Source organism: Pyrus communis, chromosome 2 (genome assembly GCF_963583255.1).
Source record: "Pyrus communis chromosome 2, drPyrComm1.1, whole genome shotgun sequence".
NCBI lineage: Eukaryota > Viridiplantae > Streptophyta > Magnoliopsida > Rosales > Rosaceae > Pyrus > Pyrus communis.
Genome location: NC_084804.1, coordinates 9,987,584 through 10,012,270, shown reverse-complemented (window position 1 = coordinate 10,012,270; position 24,687 = coordinate 9,987,584). Strand labels below are relative to the sequence as shown.

At 37.5% G+C, this 24,687-nt stretch overlaps 1 protein-coding gene and 2 pseudogenes across 1 annotated transcript; all 3 read left to right on the top strand.

The window, feature by feature from the left end:
* Positions 1 to 2,601: 2,601 nt before the first annotated feature.
* LOC137725916 (probable glutathione S-transferase) lies at positions 2,602 to 4,152 on the top strand. The gene is made up of 2 exons (XM_068464755.1): positions 2,602 to 3,077; positions 3,579 to 4,152. The coding sequence occupies exons 1-2, from the start codon at positions 2,763 to 2,765 to the stop codon at positions 3,921 to 3,923; spliced, it is 660 nt and encodes a 219-aa protein (XP_068320856.1). The 5' UTR covers positions 2,602 to 2,762; the 3' UTR covers positions 3,924 to 4,152.
* Positions 4,153 to 9,563: 5,411 nt separating this feature from the next.
* Positions 9,564 to 11,915, top strand: LOC137727013 (probable glutathione S-transferase; annotated as a pseudogene).
* A 2,445-nt stretch (positions 11,916 to 14,360) lies between these two features.
* Positions 14,361 to 22,763, top strand: LOC137727033 (glutathione S-transferase U19-like; annotated as a pseudogene).
* Positions 22,764 to 24,687: the final 1,924 nt, after the last annotated feature.

Genomic DNA, 24,687 nt, shown 5'->3' with positions numbered 1-24,687 from the left:
AACAACTTGAAAATTAAAAAGAAATTTGTCATAATTTTCTTTTTTTCTAACTATTAAATACCGTTATAAGTACATTTAACATGTATTTTTATATTAACGGCAATATTATTTATGAATATGTGCGATGTCTCCCAATTATTTTGACGGTCAATCTATTACAAGAATCATACATGGTTGAAGGAACCCTCATTATGATACACCCCCATTTTTTTTATTTTGAACCACCTCAACCGCAATAATTCATTGAAGGAACCCTCACCTTCTTCATTCCCCAACCACCAAAACCAAATTTCGAATCCAAAAATCGAATAATGAGCTAAAGCAAGAAGAGAGAGAGGAAGAAGAAGAAGAATGGATCAGAGAGGTGGAGCGATAAGAAGCTTACCTACTTTCATGGTGTTCTAGATGTTCTTTGCCGCTCCAAATTTGATTAGTCAAAGAGGAGCAACCAAAGAATGGATTTGAGAGTGTCATTGGGTGTTGGTGGTGTTTTTATTTTTTTTATTTTTTTTATCAATGAAGGGCAGTATGGACTTTTCACAAGTAAAATTGATCAAAAGAGCAATTTTTAGAAAGTGTAATCAAAAGTCCAACCACATATCAAAACATGTCTAATGTGGCTATATTTCAATATAATCTTCTAAGGTCATAATTGATCTAGCCTCTAACAAAACCACTAAAGCTAGTGATGATAACTAATAAGCTATATTGGCCACTACATCGACCGACGACTTATTTATGGCATAAAAGCAGTCAAGCATGATAGTAACCCACATTGCGAGATAAATTTATACTTATAGTCGAGGTCATATCTACTCCTCGTCGAGGCTTCTGACATATATATATATGAAATTATTATTAACACATCAAAAATTTCATTTTACACTTCAAAAATCTCATTCTACTCTCCAAACTTTCTATATTAGAAAAGAAAAATACACTTGTGAGGAGTGTAGAATGAGATTTTTAGAGTGTCAATAACACTTCCCTATATATATATATATATCAGTCTACCTTCAGATTGGTGTTTGATTAATGTAAAAGCTGGCGAATGATGATACTTTTTACTGTGGAATCACGCTGCTTCTTTTGAATGGATGGATGAATGGTAAAAGTGATTTTACTATTCATAAATAGTGCCTTATCGGAATGATTGTTATATATATATATATATATGTATATATATATATATATATATAGCATTACACTTTAAAGAAATTGGATCCTCGCTGTATCCTCCTTGGGAGGATTTCAGGAATCCTTAAATCATATATGTTCATCGTATATCGTGCGTAAAAAATCATTGTAAATTTTTTAACTTAAAATTGAATATAAACAGTACTTGACGAAAATTGACCGCACGATATACAATGAACATATGTGATTCCTCACAAAGAGAATCCGACGAAGATTCTCTCTCCACTTTAAAAAACAACCAATGCGTAGTTTTAGGTAAAATGACTCAAAAGAATTAAAGAAAAACTAATGAAACATGTTTGAAAATTTTGAGTTTTAACGATAAAGACAAATAAATAGTAAATGAATAGTACAAGAAGTGACTTTTTAGTGTAAAAATGTTATTTTTTCGTTAAAGTGAATAATACCGGAAACTTTTCATTAAAATTTCCAAAATTTAAAGTATCAACTCAAGGTAGGTCCTAACACAAAGACAACCTCCTTGTACAAGTTCGTCTACATAAAATTGATATCTTTTCCACCAAGAATTTAGAATTATTATAAGGAATATATTCATATGCTATAGTCCGACTAATAAAAACACGTATTATATATTATTACAAATCAACATGCATTAACAGAGAAATATAGAAGGAAATGCCGGATTTGATGACGAGAGCAGTGACATAATCGCCGTCCATTTCTCGTGCTATTAATTGTTGACACTTTCGTTGTTATTGCGGTGTGATTGTTGTCACTTACCATTACTGAGTTAGAGACCTATGAGTTGATCGGTGAATATAATTTAGAAGTGTGTTTTCACTAATGTAATATATATAAAATATGGTTTCTCTAGTATTATATTTTAAAGAAATTGAACTTCGTGGGATTCTCTTTGTGAGGATTCTGGGAATTCTCAAATCAAATCCATTCATCGTACATCATACGGTAAAAAATTATTGTAATTTTTTATTATTTAAAATTAAATATAAAAAGTATTTAATGAAAACTAATCGTATAATATACAATAAATAAATTGAAGGATCCTGAAATTCTCATAAAGAAAATCTGTTAAGATTCTCTCTCCACTTTAAAAAACAAACAATACAGAATTTTAGATAAAATGACTCAAAAGAATTAAAGTATCAACTCGAGGTGCGTCCTGACACAAAGACTACCTCCGTGTACAAGTTCGTGGACCTAAAATTGATATCTTTTCCACCAAGAAATTTGAATTATTATAAAGGAATATACTCATATGCTATAGTCCGACTAATAAAAACACGTATTATATATTATTACAAATCAACATGCATTAACAAAGAAATCTAGAAGGAAATGCCGGATTTGATGTCGAGAGCAGTGACGTAATCGCCGTCAAATTGGAAGACTCTCGAATCTATATGTACAGGAAAGGAAGAGAAGTTGAATACCTTCATGTCCGGAGTCTTTGACGACCGCTTCTCCTCTGCATTTTCTGTCTACAAATACTCAATCTGCTAGTCTGCTTCTTCACCCACTATTCACACTCAGAGTCACCGCTTTTTGTAACCTTAGAAACTTTGTTCAAATCTGATCAGCAATCAATGGCGGATGAGGTGGTGTTGTTGGATTTCTGGCCAAGCCCATTTGGGATAAGACTGAGGATTGCTCTGGCTGAGAAGGGCATTGTGCATGAGTACAAAGAAGAGGACGTGTGGAACAAGAGCCCACTGTTGCTGCAGATGAACCCGGTTCACAAGAAGATCCCGGTTCTCATTCACAATGGAAAACCGGTCTCCGAGTCCCTCATTGCTCTTCAGTACATTGACGAAGTTTGGAATCATAAGGCTCCACTCTTGCCCTCTGATTCTTACCTCAGAGCGCAGGCCAGGTTCTGGGCTGACTTCGTCGACAAGAAGGTGATTTTTTTCTCATTAATTTACTTATTTGTAGTATTTTTGTTTTGTTTTGAATATGTTTGGTTTGAAACAATTGAAAACATGGGAAATAGATCATCTGGTTATATTTTTTATGTTTAAAGGTTGAGAGCATCTGGCATAAGTGCTTAAAACCACACGTTGCTAATTGGTTTTAGGTTAAATGCTTACGGATATTTGAGCGGGTAATTAAAACAATGTTGTTTTAGAATTTTAAGATTAAATATGTTTAGGGTGTAACGGTTTTACCATTTAGGATTTGTATTAGAAGGAAAACTAAATGGAAACTGGATCTCTGTTTATGTTTTCAAGGTTAATATTATGCTCGCTTTTAAAACATAGTTGATTAAGGTTTCATGTTACAGTTTCGGGTTTAAGGTTTAAGGTTTGTGATGTATATTTGAAAGATATCAGCAGAAGATCTGAACTTGCTCAAAACAATGTATATTAATTTCCCTGAATTTTTGGGGATGTGAAATGCAGATTTTTGAGATTGGGAGGCAGCTTTGGGCAACCAAAGGAGAAGAACAGAATGCAGCAATAAAAGAATTTCTCAACTGCATTGGCGTGTTAGAAAGAGAGCTTGGAGACAAGCCTTTCTTTGGGGGGGATACCCTCGGATTCGTGGACGTAACGCTTATTTCGCACTACAGATGGTTTCTTGTGTATGAGAAATTTGGCAACTTTAGTGTTGAGGCAGAGCACCCAGAATTTATTGCCTGGGTTAAGAGGTGCATGGAGAAGGAGAGCGTGTCCAAGTCGCTTCCCGAGCAGGAAAAGGTCTACGATTACGCCATGCTTTTAAGGAAAAAGTTTGGAATTGAATAGATTTTGGTGGAAGCCTGCAAGAAGCTATATTGATGATTAGCGTCATTCCAACTTGTTTGATCGTGTGGTTGTTCTGTCTTTCAAGATTCAACCTGTTTTGGGTTGTTGAATTAGAATAAAAGGGCACTTGACAAGCCTTGTACTGTAAGAGGCACTGTATTGTGTCTCTGATCGTATGTTTATTTTGCTTCTGTAGTCAGCTTATCACACCTGTCAACTTGTTATGTAAGGGATCTAAATCTACTTGATCAAATTTCTTATTTTGTAACCACTTCATATCCAACGATGGATTATTGGTTGACACCAATTGTGTTTAATTATGAGTCTATCTCTCTTATCATGTAACAAAGACCAAAATTTATTGGCCAATTCTTGTTTCATAACCGTATAGAATCAGCCAGTAATATCTTCTACATATATATTTATGTTCCTGTAATTTGATTCATAAATCATTTTTGTCAATACAGTGCACACCCGGTCAACAAGTGACTTGTCCGTACCTATATGAACTTACTTCATGAGATCCCCATGCACATAAGTTTAAGTTTATGCATTAATTTGATATAATCTTGGGCAATTAGCCACGATAGATATGTTGCGATACTTGGTTGCACTTTTGATTACACTTCCTAAAAATTGCTCTTTTGATGAATTTTGCTTGTGAAAGGTTCATAGTGCCCTTCATTAATCAAAAAGGGTGCAACAATATAGACACCCAACATCCAACGACACCCCTCCTCCCCTTTTTTGATGTTGAACCACCACTTAGACAACACCACAACGATACCACAACTACACTCCAATAATTTAAAAAAGCAACCAAAAACTCATTTTCGAAGAACCTCATTTAACCAAAAAGGACTTACATTTTAATTTGATTTAAACCAAAAGTCTCAGGATTTTGAACAACCATTGCAACAACATTAATCTGAGAAGCTACAATGACACTCCAATGATACTCCCCATTTTATGATTTTGAAACCAACACAACCATAACAACAATCCAATGACACCACAATGATTCTCCTCCTTCTATGATTTTGAACCAACATAATCACAACAACAATCTAATGACGTCCAAATGATACACCCCCATTTTTTTATTTTGAACCACCTCAGCCACAATAATTCATTGAAGGAACCCTCACCTTCTTCATTCCCCAACCACCAAAACCAAATTTCGAATCCAAAAATCGAATAATGAGCTAAAACAAGATGAGAGAGAGAGAGAGAGAGAGAGAGAGAGAGAGAGGAAGAAGAAGAAGAAGAATGGATCAAAGAGGTGGAGTAATAAGAAGCTTACCTACTTCCATGGTGTCCTAGATGTTATTTAACGCTCCAAATTTAATTAGTCAAAGAGGAGCAACCAAAGAATGGATTTGAGAATGGATTTGACAGTGTTGTTGGGTGTTGCTGGTTTTTTTTATCAATGCAGGGTAGTACGGGCTTTTCACATGCAAAATTGATCAAAAGGGCAATTTTTAAAAAGTGTGATAAAAAGTGCAACCACATATCAAAACTTGTCTAATGTGGCTAATTTCAATATAATCTTCTAAGGTCATAATTGGATCTAGCCTCTTAACAAACCCACTAAAGCTAGTGATGGTAACTCATAAGTTATACCAATACATCGACCGACAAAAGCAATTAAGCATGATAGTAACTGACACGCCCCGATCCCGATGTCTGAGAAACATTGGGATGGCCACGTGCTGGACGACACTCGAGGGTAACGAAAGCCATTTAATGAATGCATGTGCTATGAACATGTAAAACATGTGTATAAATTTTGTGCGTGACTACGTAAGTAATACTCAAATATACGTCTTACAAAATACCATAATGATATTCAGCTGCCAACAATGAATATAATGCTAATGCTTGACATATTCAGAGTATACATCTAATTCAGAGTACAAGCGAAAGATAAAATAGAGAAGTGCTATTACAATAGAAATCAAAGCAGAGAAAATGACGTGGTATCACTGGTAGGGGAATGCCTCGTATGTCAGATTGTAATCCTTGTTCCTATGTCCTGAGGGGGTGCAAAAATACATTAGTGGACCAAGTTGATATATATATATATATATAATAAAATAGTTATTCAACATACTAACCCCTGAAGTTTTATGAAAACTAATAGCATAATAGGTGATAGATTTGCCGAAAACCCTAGCATGCCATAAAACCTTTCATAAAACATATATCGTATATAGTGTGCTAACTAGTGGTATCAGTATCGCCAGAAGGCATATAGAACTCTTCCTTCAGAACACTTCATTAACAAGTATCAATCGCCTGTAGGCTCCTATAGCACCCAACCAGAAGGTTAATATAAGTATCAATAGTTCGTAGGCTCCTACAGCACCCAACCTAAAGGTCAATATAACTATCATCGCTCGTAGGCAGGATAATGACCACTAGATACGCACAAAACCATTGAATATACTCTTTCCAAGCATAGGTACATATATCTCAAAATCATTTTCATAGTATGAAGTCATGCATCATCTATACTATAAAGAAGCGTGTAAAAGCATGATCTAAATAGTATATAGTCATCCATCATATATACAACAAAGAACATCAATTCAATAAAATATGATATTCCAAAATATTCGCAGTAAGCATAATATGTCATAAAACGTAATCATTAAATCATGCTTTTCGTGTATGTATTTCTACTATTAAAACATGCATTTTAGAAGGGGTCCACTCATAGATACTTCGTCATCGAAGAGCTGTATGAAATAGGAAGGACGAAATTGTTGCTAATAATTGCACCTAAGCACATAAAACTATACTCAAACGATTGAATTTCGGAAAAATGACTTCATAAATGAATTCAAGACGTTGAAAAAAATAAAGGGGGACCTCGGGTATCCCCACGCGCCCTCACACGCCGCCGCAAGGTGGCAGCTCCGACAGCCACGTGCCGCAGTGGGTTGTTGGAAAATTCGTCAGCGTCGCCATGGACAATGGCGCGTGAGCTTCATATGCCGGCATCGGTGCCACTTCACGCAGGGCCTAGGGTTCCTAGGTTCTCTGGTTTTGGGCTTAGGCTTTGGGCTTGGGTCGAAGGGTTTCTGGACTTAAAAAGTTGGGCCTCACGGGCCTAGGTTCAACGAGTCGAAGGCCCAAGGGCTTGGGGTCCAAGGGTTTTCAGAAGGGTTAGGGTCTTAGGATTAATGGGCCAGAGGCCCAAGTTCCACTCAGCCCCAAGGCCGGTTCTTTTGGGTTAGGGTTTCAAGGGAATTAGGCTCATATACAACGGCCCAAGGGCCCAAATCTACACGACCCTAAGGGCCTGGGTTTGGTGGGTTAAAGGGTTGGGCTTTAAGGCCCATCTTAAGGCTCTGGGCTAAAGGACCTAGGCTTTGGGTTTTGGGTCTAGCCGGCCTAACGACCTGGTTTCAACGGAAAAATGAAGTCGGAGCTTCCCAAGCTCTGATAGGCCTCAATCCTCCACCCTAGCATGCAATCTACCCATCAAATTAAAGCTTAGGAGAAGAGGAAGAGATTCATACCTTTGGCATGACGAATGGTGGCCGAAATTGGCCGGAATTTGTGTTCAAAGGTCACGGGCTCGCCCGGGAGTTTTTGGGTGGACTCTGGGTGTCCCGTGCTTTACAGAGACAAGGAAGAGGGAGAGGGAGTCCACGATGGTGGTGGTGGTGTCGACGTTAGGGATGTTTTGGGGTGTGTATGTGTTTGTGTGTCTCACGGGAGAGAATAGGGATTATGAATTATGAGAGAGATCCAAGAGGGAGATATAGAGTGAAAATGAGCGAGAGAAAGCTCGGGGATAAGAGAGAGAATGAGGTAGTGGGTGAGTACTTGCCACGTGGCAAGCAGAGAGAGGTGGATAAGTTTAGAAAATCTGAAAATAAGGATTTTGATTGGGTGAGGATAGGGGACTAGAATGTAAATTTCAATAAATCTTTAGCGAAATTGTGAAATTTACAATAATTTGGAGGTGGGGTTTAACAGCAACCCATATTGCGAGATAAATTTATTCTTATAGTCGAGGTCATATCTACTCCTCGTCGAGGCTTCTTATCGAACTCGACTTTCTCGTGTTATTAATTGTCCACACTTTCGTTATTATTATGGTGTGACTGTTCTCACTTACTTTTATTGGGTTAGAGACCTATGAGTTGATTGGTGAATATAATTTAAATGTGTGTTTTCACCAATGTAATATATATAAAGTTTTTCTAGCGTTACACTTAAAAAAAAAAAAAAACAATGCTGATTTCTTGGTAAAAAGACTCAAAAGAATTAAAGTATGAGATCGAGGTGGGTCCTGACACAAAGACTACTTCCCTGTCATGGTTCACCTACCTAAAATTGATATCTTTTCGTAGTGGAGTTTAAAAACTTTCTCCGAGTGTGAGAGCTTTTCTTTCTTCTAGAGAGTCTTTCCCAACTTTAGTGTGTGTAACTTCTAACCCGTTGATTTCATTGTTGCCGGCCCTCGCCGAGGCGATGGTCGGCGGTTACTCTGGCCGTTTTCTTTCTCTTACTTCATTTCGTTCCTTTTGCTTCCTTTCTCCCCATCTTTCCTTCCTGTTTTATCCAGTCTGGTATACCTTTTGGGCGTCCATCTTCTTTGACCCTTTCTGTTCCTATCTGTTATCACCTTTCAACGCATTTTGTTGCGCTCTTCCGAGAAGGTGTGTCGAGTTACGGTTACGTTGGCTCAGGTGTTTACAACACCGCCTCCTTCTTTCTGTCTGCCTTTGTTAGCAGTGTTGCCCATGGTATTCCCATATGCTTCTTTCATTTTCTAGCTGGGATGGGTGCGGTGTTCATGGTTAGGAGATAGGATATCTCTTTGTTTCATCTCTATTGTGCTACTTGGTGGGAGATGTGGCGTCGATTTGGGTAATTGGTTTTGGATGATCGGGAAGCACTTTTGTAGCAGTGGAAGCAAACTGGAATGTTCTGGAGCTCTGTATCAAAATGTGGGCTTTGGGTTGGGCTTTTGTAAGATAGTTCAGGTGGCCCCTTTTTGTATTGTTAATATTTGTTTTTGGGCCTTTGTCTTGTAATTAACTTTTATAATAAAACTTCTTCCTTTCTTCGGAAAGGATTTGACAAAAAAAAATTGATATCTTTTCCACCAAGAATTTAGAATTATTATAAAGGAATAGATTCATATGCTTTCGTCAGACAAATAAAAATATGTTTTTTTTTTAATACATCGATATTTTTACACTAAGATATCGATAGCCACATAATAGGCAACTTAATTTGGTATTGAATTTGTCATCCATGAGATTCAAACTTAAGATCTGTCACTTCCAAGTGAAGAGGAATACACCAAACTGTAGTACTAAGTGGCATAAAAACACGAACAAGTATTATATATTATTAAATACAAAAGGAAAAATGCCGGATTTGATGTCAAGAGCAGTGACATAATCGCCATCCAGTTGGAAGATTCTCGAATATATACGTACAAAAAATAGGAAGACAAGTAGAATCTTTCCATGTCCAATGTCTTTGATGACTGCTTCCTCTTCGATTTTGCCTATAAATAAACAATCTGCTCGTCTGCTTATACACCCACTACTCACTCACAGTCTCTGCTTTTTTGTAACCTTAGAAACTTTGTTCAAATCTGATCAACCTTCAATGGCGGATGAGGTAGTGTTGTTGGATTTCTGGCCAAGCCTATTTGGGATGAGACTGAGGATTGCTCTGGCTGAGAAGGGCATCGAGTATGAGTACAAAGATGAGGACTTGTGGAACAAGAGCCCACTGTTGCTGCAGATGAACCCGGTTCACAAAAAGATCTCGGTTCTCATTCACAATGGAAAACCAGTTTTTAAGTCCCTCGCTGCGCTTCAGTATGTTGGTTTGGAATGATAAGGCTTCACTTTTGCCCTCTGACTCTTACCTCAGAGCCCAGGCCAGGTTTTAGGCTGACTTCGTCGACAAGAAGGTGATTTTTACTTATTTGTACTATTTTAATCTGTTTTGAATATGTTTGGTTTGAAACAATTGAAAATATGGAAAATAGATTATCTGGTTAAATTTTTTGTGTGAAAAAGTTGAGAGTGTCTAGCATAAGTGCTTAAAATCTCACGTGTTACTGACAGTGGCGGATCCAGGAAATATTATTAGGGAGGTCAGTAAGAATAGCATGCGTAGTGCGTAATTTTTTTTTTCTTTAACAAAACTAGCATGCATATTGCTATTTCATCGAGTCTTGGTAGGCTTGAAGTCATTTGCAGAGGTATATTGCACACCTATTAATGCCTCATTTGCGTGGGTAACCAACATGTTCCTAGGTTGCTTCCATATGAATGCTTAACAAAGGAATAACAAGTTAACTGATAACATTGCATCCCATTAATATGTTAGTCCAAGATTATTGATGCCTTGTTCATTCTCTAAGATTACCATTTCATTTACTTTGCATTTTAGGATAGTTTACATCCCAGTCTCGAGACTCCGCCATAGCATGATATTGTCCGCTTTGGGCCCTGGCCACGCCCTTATGGTTTTGTTTCTGGGAACTCACATGAGAACTTCCTAATGAGTCACCCATCCTAGGATTGCTCTCGCCCGAACTTGTTAACTTCGGAGTTCTGATGGAACCCGAAGCCAGTGAGTCCCCAAAAGGCCTTGTGCTATAGGAGGTATGTACATATAAGGCACATCACCCCCTCTCCGTTGGTTAATGTGGGATGTTACAATCCACCACCCTCAAGGGCCCAACGTCCTCGTCGGTACACTCACACCACACGACATAGTGGCTCTGACACCATTCTGTCACATCTCAGTCCCGGCTCTGCCGTAACATGATATTGTTCACTTTGGGCCCCGGCCACGCCCTCATGGTTTTGTTTATGGGAACTCACACAAGAACTTTCCAGTGGGTCACCCATCATAGGAATGCGCTTGCCTAAACTAGCTTAACTTCGGAGTTCTGATGGAACCCGAAGCCTGTGAGTCCCCAAAAAACCTTGTGGTATAGGAGATGGGCATGTACATATAAGGCACATCACCCATTTTCTATTAGTCAATGCGGGATGTTACAGATAGTCTTTTACTTGGTTCTTTTTTTTTTCTTCCTACAATTGTAATCACAACCAACAAGCAAGCTAGAGGTAAATAATATTAGGACTAGACTGTAAAAGGGCAGCACCTCTCTAACGCATTTATCAAGCAGTTGGAAAGCATATATGAAGAGCAACTTCAACCTTCAAACGGGCAGCATCCAAGTCATTAATGGAGATTCATCGAAGTTCGGAGGGTCAGTTGACCCCCCTTGTCCTTAAGTCGCTTCGCCATTGGTTGCTAATTGGTTTTAGGTATGGATATTTGAGCTGGTAAATAAGACAATATTGTTTTAGAATTTTAAGATTAAAAGTGTATAGGGTGTAACAGTTTTACCATTTAGGATTCGTATTAGAAGGAAAACTAAATGAAAACTGGATCTCTGTTCATGTTTTCAGGGTTATGTTCTCTTTTAAAACATAGTTGATTAAGGTTTCATGTTACGGTTTCGGGTTTAAGGTTTAAGGTTTGTGATCTATATTTAAAAGATATAAGCAGAAGATCTGAACTTGCTCAAAACAATGTATATTAATTTCCCTGAAATTTTGGGGATGTGAAATGTAGATGTATGATATTGGGAAGAAGCTATGGACAACCAAAGGAGAAGAACAGGATGCAGCAAAAGAAGAATTTCTTGACTGCCTCGGCGTGTTAGAAGGAGAGCTCGAAGGCAAGCCCTTCTTTTTTGGGGGAGGGGGGGTGGAGACCCTCGAATTCACGGACGTGGTGCTTATTCCATTTTATAGTCGGTTTTCGGTGTATGAAAAACTAGGCAACTTCAGTGTTGAGGCAGAGCACCCAAAGTTTTTTGCCTGGGCTAAGAGGTACATGGATAAGGAGAGCGTGTCAAAGTCGCTCCCCGAGAAGGAAAAGGTCTACGATTTCGTCATGCTTTTGAGGAAAAAGCTTGGAATTGAGTAAATTTTGGTGGCAGCCTGGCAAGAAGTTATTGATGATCAGTGTCATTCCAACTTGTTAGGTCGTGTGGTTGTTCTGTCTTTCAAGATTTTGTTGGAATGTATTAACATATATACTTTAGACTAACAGGAAATCCTAGAACACCATTTTGACAATTACATCTCAGTTTCTAACTTGCAGTAGACGTGGTAGTGATTCAAGAGAATTCTCCTACTACTGGGAGACCAATATACTCTTATGGTGATAGTCCCAAAAGCGAAGAGTGTTTTTCTTTGTGAGCAGGGAATCCAATATATAAAGCAAGGTTTACACAACTTCCATCTATCGTGGGAGTTGGTTACAGACCCTATTGCTTTCAATTCCAATTGTGGATGAGTGGGATCAAGTACATGCTTTAGTTTGAAACACTATGGATGTAACTCCTTAATTATATGGAATGGTTTTACATGTATACAAAACTCATACTGATTTATAATTAAAACATGTTGACTCATCTTTATCATAACTAGTTGAGTCCAATAAGGATTCTTACAAATTCAACCTGTTTTGGGTTGTTGAATTAGAATAAAAAGGCACTTGATCAATCCTTCTCGAGGTTTAAATACAGCAATGCCCTAACAACACCCAATGACACCCCCATTTTTGATGTTGAATCACCACTAGACAACAATACCCTAATGGTGCCACAATTCCACTCCAATGGTTTTAAAAACAACCAAAAACACATTTTCAAATAACTCCATTTAACAAAAAAGGACTTAAGACCAAAATTCTTAGGATTTTGAACCACCAATTCAACAACAATCTGATGATGCCACAACGACACTCCAACAACACTCCAACGATACTCCCGATTTTATGATTTGAACCAACACAACCACAATAACAGTCTGCTGACGCCACAACAACACCCCAACGATACTTCCCCTTTTATGATTTTGGACCAACAGAATCACAACAACAATCTGATGATGCCCCAATGATACACCCACTGATTTTGAACCATCTCAGCCGCAACACTTTATTCAAGAAACCCTATCCTTCTTTATTCCCCAACCACCACAACGTAATTTCAAATCCAAAAAAAGGGAATAATTGAGCCAGAGCAAGATAAAAGAGAGAGAGAGAGAGAGAGGAAGAAGAAGAATGTATTTGGGGGGTGGAGCAATAAGAAGCTTACCTCCTTTATGGTGTTCAAGATATTTTTCACTGCTCCAAATTTGATTGGTCAAGAAAGAGCAACCAAAGAATGAGTCTCAAAATGGATTTGATCAATGAAGGACATGTTGACTAATACAAAGATCAATAAAGGGCAATATGGACTTTTCACAGGCAAAATTGATCAAAAGAACAATTTTTAAAAAGTGTGATCAAAAGTGCAATCAAATTTCAAAACATGTCTATTGTGGCTAATTACCCTGTAACTTTTGAGGTCATAATTGGATCTAGCATCTACCAAAACCACTAAATAAAAGCTAGTAATGGTAACCCCATAAGTTATATTGACCAATACGTTCACGAGTGAGACTTACTACTATAAAAGTGGTCAAAAGTGACAGTAACCCATATGCGCGATAAATTTCTACTTATGGTCGTGGTCAAATCTGCTCCATGTCGAGGCTCCTTACCGAACTTGACTTTCTCGTGCTATTAATTGTAAAAACTTTCGTTATTATTATGATGTGATTGTTATCACTGGCCTTTAATGGGCCAAAGACCTATCAGTTGATTGATGAATATGGTTTAGGAGTGTGATTTCACCAATAAAATATAAATATACGGTTTTTCTAGCATTACTCTGTAAAAAAACTATGCTAGGTTATGAGTAAAAGAGTAATGCTAGAGAGACTAAATTTGTAGACAAAATTTGTAAACCACATGACATAGAAGTTGATGATTGAATTATTGCTTAAGTCTTGAGAAATGTGCTCATTTCCTGATGACACATCATTCAGTCTGCAAATTTTGTTTACAAATTAAGTATTCCTATGATTACCCTAAGTAAAATAACTCAAAAAGAATTAATGTATGAGCTTGAGGTGGGTCCTGACACAAAACCATCCTGCTTGTTCAAGTTTGTCTACCAAAAATAGAATTACTATAAAGAAATAGATTCAAATGCTATAGTCCGACTAGAAAAATACGTGTTATATAAATTATTATATAAATTATTACAAATACATTAACAAAGAAAAATGAAGGGAAAATGAAGGATTTGATGCCGAAAGCAGTGAAATAATCGCTATCCAGTTAGAAAATCTCTAATATGTATGTACAAGAAAGGAAGAGAAGTAGAATCTCTCCATGTCCGGAGTCTTAAGACTCCTGTTTCTCCTTTGAATTTTTGTCTATAAATACACAATCTGTTAGTCTGCTTCTACCACCACTGCTCAGTCACAGTCAGCTTTTTGTATCCTTTGAAAATTTGTTAAATCTGATCAACCTTCAATGGCCGATGAGGTGGTGTTGTTGGATTTCTGGGCAAGCCCATTTGCGATGAGGCTGAGGATTGCACTGCCTGAGAAGGGCATTGAGTACAAGCATAAAGATGAGGACTGTAGAACAAAAGCCCACTGTTGCTGCAGATGAACCCGATTCAAAAGAAGATCCCGGTTCTCGTTCACAATGGAAAACCGGTCTACGGGTCCTTGGTTGCACTTCAGTACATTGATGAGGTTTGGAAGGATAAATCTCCTCTGCTGCCTTCTGACTCTTACCTTAGAGCCAAAGCCAGGTTCTGGGCTGACTTCGTCGACAAGATGGCATTTTTTTTTAGTTTTACTAATTTAGATCATTGTGAAGCAAGTTGATGGGGGTAGCACAATTTTTTATATGAACATGCAAGATCTATTCTCTTAAAGTTCCACTAGTTAGGAATATCTTTTTGCAAATAAAATAATGTTGTTTTCAACTTACAATTCAGGTTTAGGATTTATAAAAGAATGAACCTTTTGTTTGTGTTTAAAACATAGTTGTTTCATTTTCATGTTAAGGTTTTGGGTTATGGTTTAGGTCTGCGATATATACTAGCAAGATGATTAGATTAAAGTCTCAACTCATGCAGTTTCGATAGTGTATACATGAGTTCCAACTTACACATTAAATTTTTTACAATTTTGGTGATGTAGGATTTATCTTATGGGATAAATAAATATCAAAGGATATTCCACCCACATGAAGATATTACCCTCCTAATTATCTATGTGATAATTAGATGAAAATCAAGAGATATTCATATTAGAATATACTTGGGATTTTCATGGGCTTTTCAGTCTTGGTACACTCCTCCCCGCCACTATATAAGAAGGCTTTGGGGAAGAGAGAATAGATAAGAAACACAAGCTTTTCCACAGTTCAAATATTCTAGTTAGGTCTTTAGAGCTATCACTTTTGGCTCTAGGTCTTGGGAGGCGAAAACCAAGGGGCAACTCGACATACCGTAGCCAACCCGACAACCTGCGAGGTTCTAGACGTGCACGGAGGGTCAAAGCAATTGTTCGTGTTTGTAGGAGCGTGTTGAGATTCAATTAAGCATCTGCATAAAAGGTACACACGTCCTTTCGAATTTATTTATAATCTTCCAACAGTGGTATCAGAGTCACTCACACACTCCTCGCATGAAAGCATGAGATATATATATATGAATTTGCCATGAATGCTTGCCTTTAAAATTTTCGTTTTTGCCATGCTTTTTTATTTTCTAGGTTTTAACGCTTGGGTTATATTCTTTACATTCGTATGAGACTATGTTTAAAATTTGGTAAAGAAAAACCAAGTGGTTAGAGAGATAATTGAAACCCTAGTTTCGTAATAGCATGAAAAACGAATTTTTTTTAAAGTTTTTTGCGACCCTTTTTTCGTGAGGTTAGAGTTGTTTTTGGATTTTGCCAAAGAAGACTTAATTGTAAATGGTAATCTGATCTTTCTAACGACATAAAATAGATGCATATTCGCTAAGTTATGGCCTCTATAAACAGGCCTTCTAAGAGTGAAAAATCTGGAAATTCCAGATTTTTTGGAAGAAGATGATGAACAGTGGTTCATCCCTTCCACTCTTGGCCTAAGCAAGTACGAGTACATCACTAGGCTTTCGTGGATGTTAGCTACACCGTTGGATTCATCTCAGGGAGTTCAATCCAACGAAGGTCAAAAGAACGGCATCAAACTGCTAGAAGGCGGCGCGTGTGTGTCACGTGCCACCCACGGCGAGTGGGTTCGCGCAATATTAAATTAATTATTAAAAATAAATAAAATTTTGCACAGCTGATTTGGGCGGCGCGTGGGCCGTGTTTTTGGGACACGGTTGGCAAGTGAATCATTGTGGTTCACTGACCTACGTAAGGGTATATTTAGGTTTGGTATTAGAGACGTTTTTAATTTACTAAAATTAAGGAAACACTCTTAATTAACCTTTAAAAAATATCCAACACATGCCAAGATTTTAGGAAAATCAAAAAGAGATAATGTCGATCAAATTTGCTCATCTTGATTGAGCATTTTAAATTAGAAAGGAATGTTCTTTAGGAGAATATTTAAAAAAAATTACCTAATTAATAAAAAATAATGAAATTAGACTAGGGTTCACTAATGGTCACCTCTTATTTGATGTGGTGTCTAGGAAAAATATTTAAGGAGACACTTTGGGTGTCAAAGAGGTTCGGTTTTTAAAAGCTTCGCTCTGCCACCCTTCCCGGATTTAACATGCCCGCACTTACTGAGGCCTACATGTCAAGCCCATTGTCTAAAAACCCTAATTGTTGTCCACTCAATTGAATGTTGCATGAAAAATGGATAAGCTTAAAACATAATAATGTTTAAATTAGATTTATTTCGAAAATATGATCTTGACTCTTAGAATTGAATGGTAATTATGAGCGACTTAGCGGATTTTTCAATTTCAACCTAGGAGAAAAAGTGAAATATTTTCTAATGAGTTTTTGAAATAAATAAATGTAAGATGTGTAATTAATGTCAAAATTATTTCACCCTTGTAGAAAGAAATGGCTGCCAAAAATGTTGTTGCTGATTTGACCAAAGGAGAAAAGCTGGTTGGAACTAACTATGATATTTGGCATAGGAAGATCCAATATATTCTCAATGAACAAAAGCTCTTGGAGCCTTTGGAGGCTTCGTTGGATGAGCCTAATCTTGAGAGAGATGGAACCACTGCGGCTCAGCATACGACTAGAGTGAGGTCTTATGAATCTTGGTTCAAGAAAGATCGAAGTGCGCACTTTACTATGTTAAGCAGCATGCATGATGATCTTATTGGTGAGTATGAAAGGTACTCGACCGCCAAGGAGATGTAGGACTAGCTTAAATTTGCTTTTGGTGGAACCTCAACTACTAGGTTGAGAAGTCTAGTGTTGAAGTTTGAGGTTTATAGGATGGATCCTAAGCATTTTGTATTTGAACATCTTAGGAAGATGTCCAGCATGATACAAGATTTAAAAGTTGTTGGTAGTATCCTCACCGATGAACAGCAAGTCCAAGTTGTGATTAGGTCCCTCACAGACTCATAGGATGCCCTTAAACAGATCATGACACACAATGATCAGATTAAGAACTTTCATGACATCTTGCGTCATGTTGAACTAGAAGGTGAGTGCCGAGTGACGACCTAGAGTAGTGCCCTATTGACTTAAGGTGGATCCAAAAAGGGTAACCAGTTCAAAGGTAAGACTAAGTCTGAGAAAAATGATGCAAACCTTGCTCCTAATTCTAATAAGATCAAGGCCCACAAGGGTAAACGTGGCAAGAAAGACGAATCCAAGCCAACGTGCTTTAACTGTAAAAATAAGGGACACTTCGCTCGTAATTACACTGAGCAGAATAGAAAGGTAATCCCTAACCTTAAATCTATCATTGTCTGTGTATGTTCACATATACATGTTGCTCACATGTCCGACAATGGGATTGTAGACACATGAGCAACCAAGCATGTGACGCGAGATAAAATGGGGTTTGAAAATTATCAATGTTTTCCAGCAAAGTCACACTGGGTGTACGTAGGTGAAGGAAGTCGTACATAAGCTTTAGGAGTTGGTTCGTATCGACTTCAACTAAGCACTGGTTGTCAATTACTTCTGCATGATGTCTTGCACGCCCCTGGAATGCAATTTAATTTACTTTCAGTTACTGCACTTTTATATGAAGGATATTGTTTTTATTTAAGCCTGTCTAGACTTGTGATCTATTTGGATCAAGTTGAAATTGGATATGGTTCAATAAAGAACGATTTTGTTTGCTTGGATTTGATTGATTCATATTCTTCTACTTCTTTTGTAACTGTTATTAAACATGTTGATTCTAAAACATGGCATGCTAGACTAGGGCATATAGGGCAAGATAGAATGACAAGGTTAGTTAGAGAATGTCTGTTGGGATAACTCACTAATGTCAATCTGCTTGTATATGAGCCTTGTTTGGCTGGCAAAGCAGTTAGAAAGCCTTTTGGAAAAGCTGTTTGAGCTACTCAACCGTTAAAGTTAATCTACTCTGACATCTGTGGACCAATGAGTGTGAAGGCCCGTCATGGCGCCTCTTATTTTCTGACTTTGATTGACGATTACACGCTATATAGTTATGTGTACTTGATCGTCCATCGCTATAAAGCTTTAGATTGTTTCAAATGCTTCGTAGCTGAGGTTGAGAATCAAAAAGGGAAAACTGTAAAAGTTCTTCACACTAATCATGGACGTGAGTATTTGTCTGACCAATTCAAGGTTCTTTTGTGAAAGTAAGGGGATACGTAGACAACTTTCTATTCTTTACACACCACAACAAAATGGTGTTGCTGAAAAGGAGAAATAGAACTTTATTGGACATGGTCAGGTCTATGATGGCGTATGCAAATCTCCCTATATCTTTCTGGGGTGATGCATTATTGACCGCAATGTATATACTTAACCATGTGCCTTACAAACTTTGGAATGATGTAAAACCCAATCTAGGTAATTTGCGTCCTTGGGGTTGTGCTGAATTTGTTCATAATTAATCATATAAGTTTCGAAAGTTGGGTCCTATAGCAAATAAACATATCTTTATAAGATATTGTGAAAACTTGAAAGGTTAGGTGATGTATGGTGAACATCCAGATGGAGGGAGAATCGAGATTGATTCACGTGATGTGGAATTCATAGAGAATAACTTCCCAAAACTTGGCGATACTGTCAAAAACCTTGATCTCCATGAGTTGGAAAAAGATGAAGAACTTTTTAACATCTTCAAGCGAATGAGTGGAATTAATTTTCAATCCGTTGGTTGCTGAATATGATGTAGGAAAACTTGATCCAAGTGGGAGTACACAACCCAGTGAGAGTAATGTATCCATAAACACTCAAGAGAATATGCCTAATGATGGGAGCGTACCCTCTGAAATTCAAGGTCACACAGTTCGAAGAAGCAAGAGAGGCCACATTCCCAAACGTCATTTTGAGGTTGATGATGAGGCCTACATTTGCATACCTTCAGAGGAAGAGGAACCTTCTTCTTACAAAGAAGCGTTGTCTTCAACGGCCAAAGAATGGAGGAAGAGATAAGCTCCATGGACAAAAATATTGTTTGAGAGTTAGTTGATCTTCCGCTTGGGTGTAAAACCATTGGAAACAAGTGGGTTTTAAAAATCAAACATAAGGCAGATGGTTCAATTGACAAATATAAGGCACGCCTTGTGGTGAAATGATACACTCAGCAATTAGGTGTAGACTATGAAGAGACATTATCCCCTATGATGAGGTTTGCCTTTATTCGCCTCATTTTAGCTATTGTTGCTCAACTAGATTTGGAACTTCACCAAATGGATGTTAAGACAACATTTCTCAAAGGAGAACTAGACAAGGAGATATACATGGATCAACCTCTAGGCTTCGAGGCCAAGGGACAAGAGAGCAAAGTTTGCCACCTAAAAAGTTCCATATATGGCCTCAAGCAAGTGTCTAGACGGTGGAACATTAGATTCCATAATTCAATCTCTTCATTTGGTTTTGAGATGATTGAGGAAGACCACTGTGTGTATCTTAAGAACTATGGGAAAAGTATTATCATACTTTCCCTATATGTTGACGACATCCTAATAGCGGGAAATAACAAAACCTTCATAGAAACCACGAAAGCGTGGTTGTCATCCCATTTTGAGATGATAGATATAGGTGAAGCACATTATGTGCTTGGAGTTAAGATCACGAGAGATCGCTCAAGGAAACTTCTAAGTTTGTCTCAAGAGACTTACATTAAGAAGGTACTTGAATGATTTAAGATGGAGAACTCTAAACCCATAGACACTCATATGGAAAGAGGCGCGATGTTGTCCTTAGAACAGTGTCCAAAGACTAAGAAAGAGAAAGAACAAATGGCAAACGTCCCATATGCCTCTACAATAGGAAGTCTGATATACGTGATGCTTTGCACACGTCCGCACATTTGCCATACCGTGGGCATGGTAAGCTGTTATCAAAGTAATCCTAGACAAGCTCACTGGTAAACCGTCAAGAGGATTATGAAATTCCTGCAAGGAACAAAAGATTTAGCCTTATGTTACCAAGGAGGGGATTTGAAGTTGAGAGGATATAGTGATGCAGACTGAGCAAGCGATAGAGATGAACGCAAGTCCACCTTAGGTTATGCTTTTGTCCTTAGAGGTGGAATTGTTTCTTGGTGTAGCAAAAAGCAAACTTGTATTGCTCTATCCACAATGGAGTCAGAATATGTTGCCCTTAGATCAACTGTTCAAGAAGTTGTTTGGCTTAGGAGGTTTCTACTACAGATAGGAGTTATGACTTATGCTCAAAAAGCTGTACTTGTCTACTGTGATAGTACTTCGGCCTTAGCATACATTAAAGATCCTAAATATCCTGGAAAATCTAAGCACATAGATACACGATATCATTTCTTTATGAACAAGGTTACCAAGGATGAAGTAGTGTTGAAACATATCTCGACTAGCAATATGCTCATTGATCCCATGACTAAACCCATAATTAGAAACTCGTTTCTAACTCATGTAAAGAATATGGGTTTATGTAGGGTTTGATGTGTTTTTCTTTATATTTGACATTATTATTGAATAAAAATGCATTGAAGTTTTTATTTCATATTTATTTATTTTTGAAATGATTGTTTACACATCTTTACAAGTGTCACCAAGCTAGAATCGGTTTTTCACATGAATGATTCACCCTAGCACTAAGATAGCAAGTAGGATGAGACATTTGTGTCCTCAAAGCATTGGACTGCGAGACCGAACACGTGTATGCTGAACTTACCAATATGCACAAGGTAAATGTCGCCTTAGAAATGTCTAAGATGAGACTTAACAGAAGTCGAACATGAAATTTGTTTCATGTTGAAGCTTGTAAAGCTGGATATGAATATCCAGGTGGGCACCGAGAAGGCTACTAGGCTAGAAGACTCAAGTTAGGCGCTTGTGTAATGACTAAACTAAGATCCGTATGGTGTATATCCAATGGACATGTGACACACTCATTGAAATAGGGATATAGCATAGCATACAAATCATATTGTATATGCTATAACCGATTAATAGTGGGAATGATGAATGTCAAGTCTAGTGTGTGACGAATAGTCTGGGGAAGAAAACACAATATCGTGTCTAGGTAAGCAGTTAAATCAAATTAGATTGACATGAGAGCTTAAGGAAGTCAGTTCGAAGAAAACACCATGTCGTATGATTCATTAGCTTTTTGATATTTGTTATCAAACATAAGACATGGATACATGATACTTGTGAGACATGACATTGTTATTTTATTTTTATTTTTTTTTTCATAAGGAGGGATAAAGAATGTCAAGTCTAGTGTGTGACGAACTGTCTGGGGCATAAAGTGATGAACTTCCAAGTGATGCATTGTTGTTAGTTTAGTAATAACTTAATGGCAGTGCTCTTGGTTATGTACGTCCTTTCTCACGAGGTCACTCATCCCATTTCCTGTATGAGGAGATAGACTAGAATGGATGTGAACTAAGTGTGTTGATTGAGACTATGCCACACCCTATGTGGGTGAGTGGGAGATGTAGGATTTATCTTATGGGATAAATAAATATCAAAGGATATTCCACCCACATGAGGATATTAACCTCCTAATTATCTATGTGATAACTAGATGAAAATCAAGAGATATTCATATTAGAATATACTTGGGATTTTCATGGGCTTTTCAGTCTTTGTACACTTTTCCCAACCACTATATAAAGAGGCTTTGGGGAAGAGAGAATAAATAAGAAACACAAGCTTTTCCACAGTTCAAATATTCTAGTTAGGTCTTTAGAGCTATCACTTTCGGCTCTAGGTCTTGGAAAAAGAAAACCAGAGGGTAACTCGACATACTGTAGCCAACCCGACAACCTGTAAGGTTCTAAACGTGCACGGATGGTCAGAGCAGTTGTTTGTGTTTGTAAAAGCGTGTTGAGATTCAAGCTTCCGCATTAAAGGTACACACGTATTTTCGAATGTATTTATAGTCTTCCAACAGGTGATACTAAATGCAGATACATGAAATTGGGAGGAAGGTATGGACAAGCATAGGAGAAGAACAGGATGCAGCAAAGAAGAAATTTCTCGACTGCATAAGCATGTTAGAAGGAGAGCTCAGATACAAGCCTTACTTTGGGGGTGAAACCTTCAGATTTGTGGATGTGGCGGTTATTCCATTTTATAGTTGGTTTTCTGTCTATGAGAAATTTGGAAACTTCAGCGTGGAGACAAATCACCCAAAGTTTATTGCCTGGGTTAAAAGGTGTTTGGAGAAGGAGAGTGTATCCAAGTTGCTTCTTGACCCAAAAAAGGTCTACGATTTCCTCTTGCAAATGTGGAACAAACTCATAATGGAGTAGATTTTGGAGCAAGTGTGGGAAGAAGCTAGTGATTATCAATGTTCAACCTGTATTTGGTTTTTTTTAATTAGAATAAAATGACACTTGACGAAGGTTTCTACTGTATTTGGCACTTTGTTTCACCTCTGGTCATATGTTGTTATCTTTGTTATTTGCTTTTGTAATTAAATTATCATATTGTTGTTAACTTGTTATAGTAAGCAATATTATGTGACCAAGTCTTCATATTGAATGTTGGATTATTGGGTGTCACTGGTTGTACAACCATGAGTTTATCTCTTTTATTAGAACAATATTATGTGACCAAGTCTTCATATTGAATGCTGGAGTATTGGGTGTCACCGGTTGCGTACAACCATGAGTTCATCTCTCTTATTAGGTAACAAAAGTCATGGTTGTATTCAACAGATGACGGGGTAGATTTTCTCTTTATTATCCAACTTTTGTTGCGAGTTATATATTAGTTAAAGTGCAAATAGTAGTCTGTTGTCCCACATTGACGAAGTGCATATGTAATACCAATTGTAACTCCTATATATACTCCACTTTGGAGATTAATGAATATATAAGAAATTCTCAAATATTGCCATATATATTTTTGGTATTTACCATGTTTAATTTGACATGGCATTATAGCAATTTCACATGGCATTAGAGTAGTGCCACATACAGTACAGCGAACAGCGCTTTGCTACATTGTGTGAACAGTGATTTGCTACAATGTTCTGGTAAATTTTTTTCATTCCGCTGCGTATCTTTTATGCCTTTATTATTCGTGATTTAGTTTAATGGCTCAAAATAATCATAATGTTGTTATGCATCTTGGTGGAACAAATATATGGATAATTGACATTAGGGCCATTGATCATATGACTAGTGACCCTAGAGTGTTTAATGAGTTATGTGACTATGTTCATGATCCGTATATTACTAGTGGAAATGGAGCACCTTCCCCTGTGAAGGGTGACGATACTATCTCTCTTACTCCGACCTTATCACTGGTCTGTGTTTTACTTGTTTGTGATGTTAAGTGCAATCTTTTGTCTGTAAGAAAACTACTTGATACCTTATATTGTTCTGCTCACTTCTACCCTACGTATTGTTATTTTGAAGACATTCAAACTCAAAAGATAATTGGTCGTGGTAAAAGAATAGGGAATTTGTACATCTTGACTATGGAGGATACTGTTGTTTCGGGTTCAAATAATCATCAAGTTTTAAGTGCTAAAGTTGATGACAGAATCATCGAACAATGAAGGTTGCTCGCTCATTGATGTTGGATAAATGTGTTCCTAATCATTTATGGGGTCATGTTATTTTGGCTGCTGTGTATTTGATAAATCGTGTTCCAAGTAAGGTTCTTGATTTTCAGACATCGCTTGATGTGCTACAAAAACATGTTTCTCTTGTTTCTATATCAAAACTTCCTCCGAATGTGTTTGGATGTATTGCGTATGTGCATGTCTACCCTTATCAATGGAGTAAACTTGATGCATGTGTTTCTCTGACGTGTCTTTATTGGGTATGTTAACAATCAGAAAGGCTATAAGCGTTATCATCCTCCGACTCAGAAAACTTATATTACCATGGATATCACCTTCCAGAAGGAAGTTTCGTATTTTGTGAAGCCCTCTTCCTCCTCTCCACTTCAGGAGGAGAAGGGGAGTGAAATGCAGATTCAAATAGATGGTATAGATGATGTGTTATAGGCAGAGTTGGGGACAGAACCTATTATGTTGCGTGATACTGATAAGTTGGCTATGGATAGTGATCGATCAATTGTCATTCCCGAAACTATTTCTACTGACAACATATTAGATATGCCCAACGAGTTGCCTGTTAGTGTGTCTAACGAATTACCTTCTGATGACCGGTTGCCTGTTGTTGGTATGTCTAACAAGTTGTCTGATGATGGTTCGTCCAG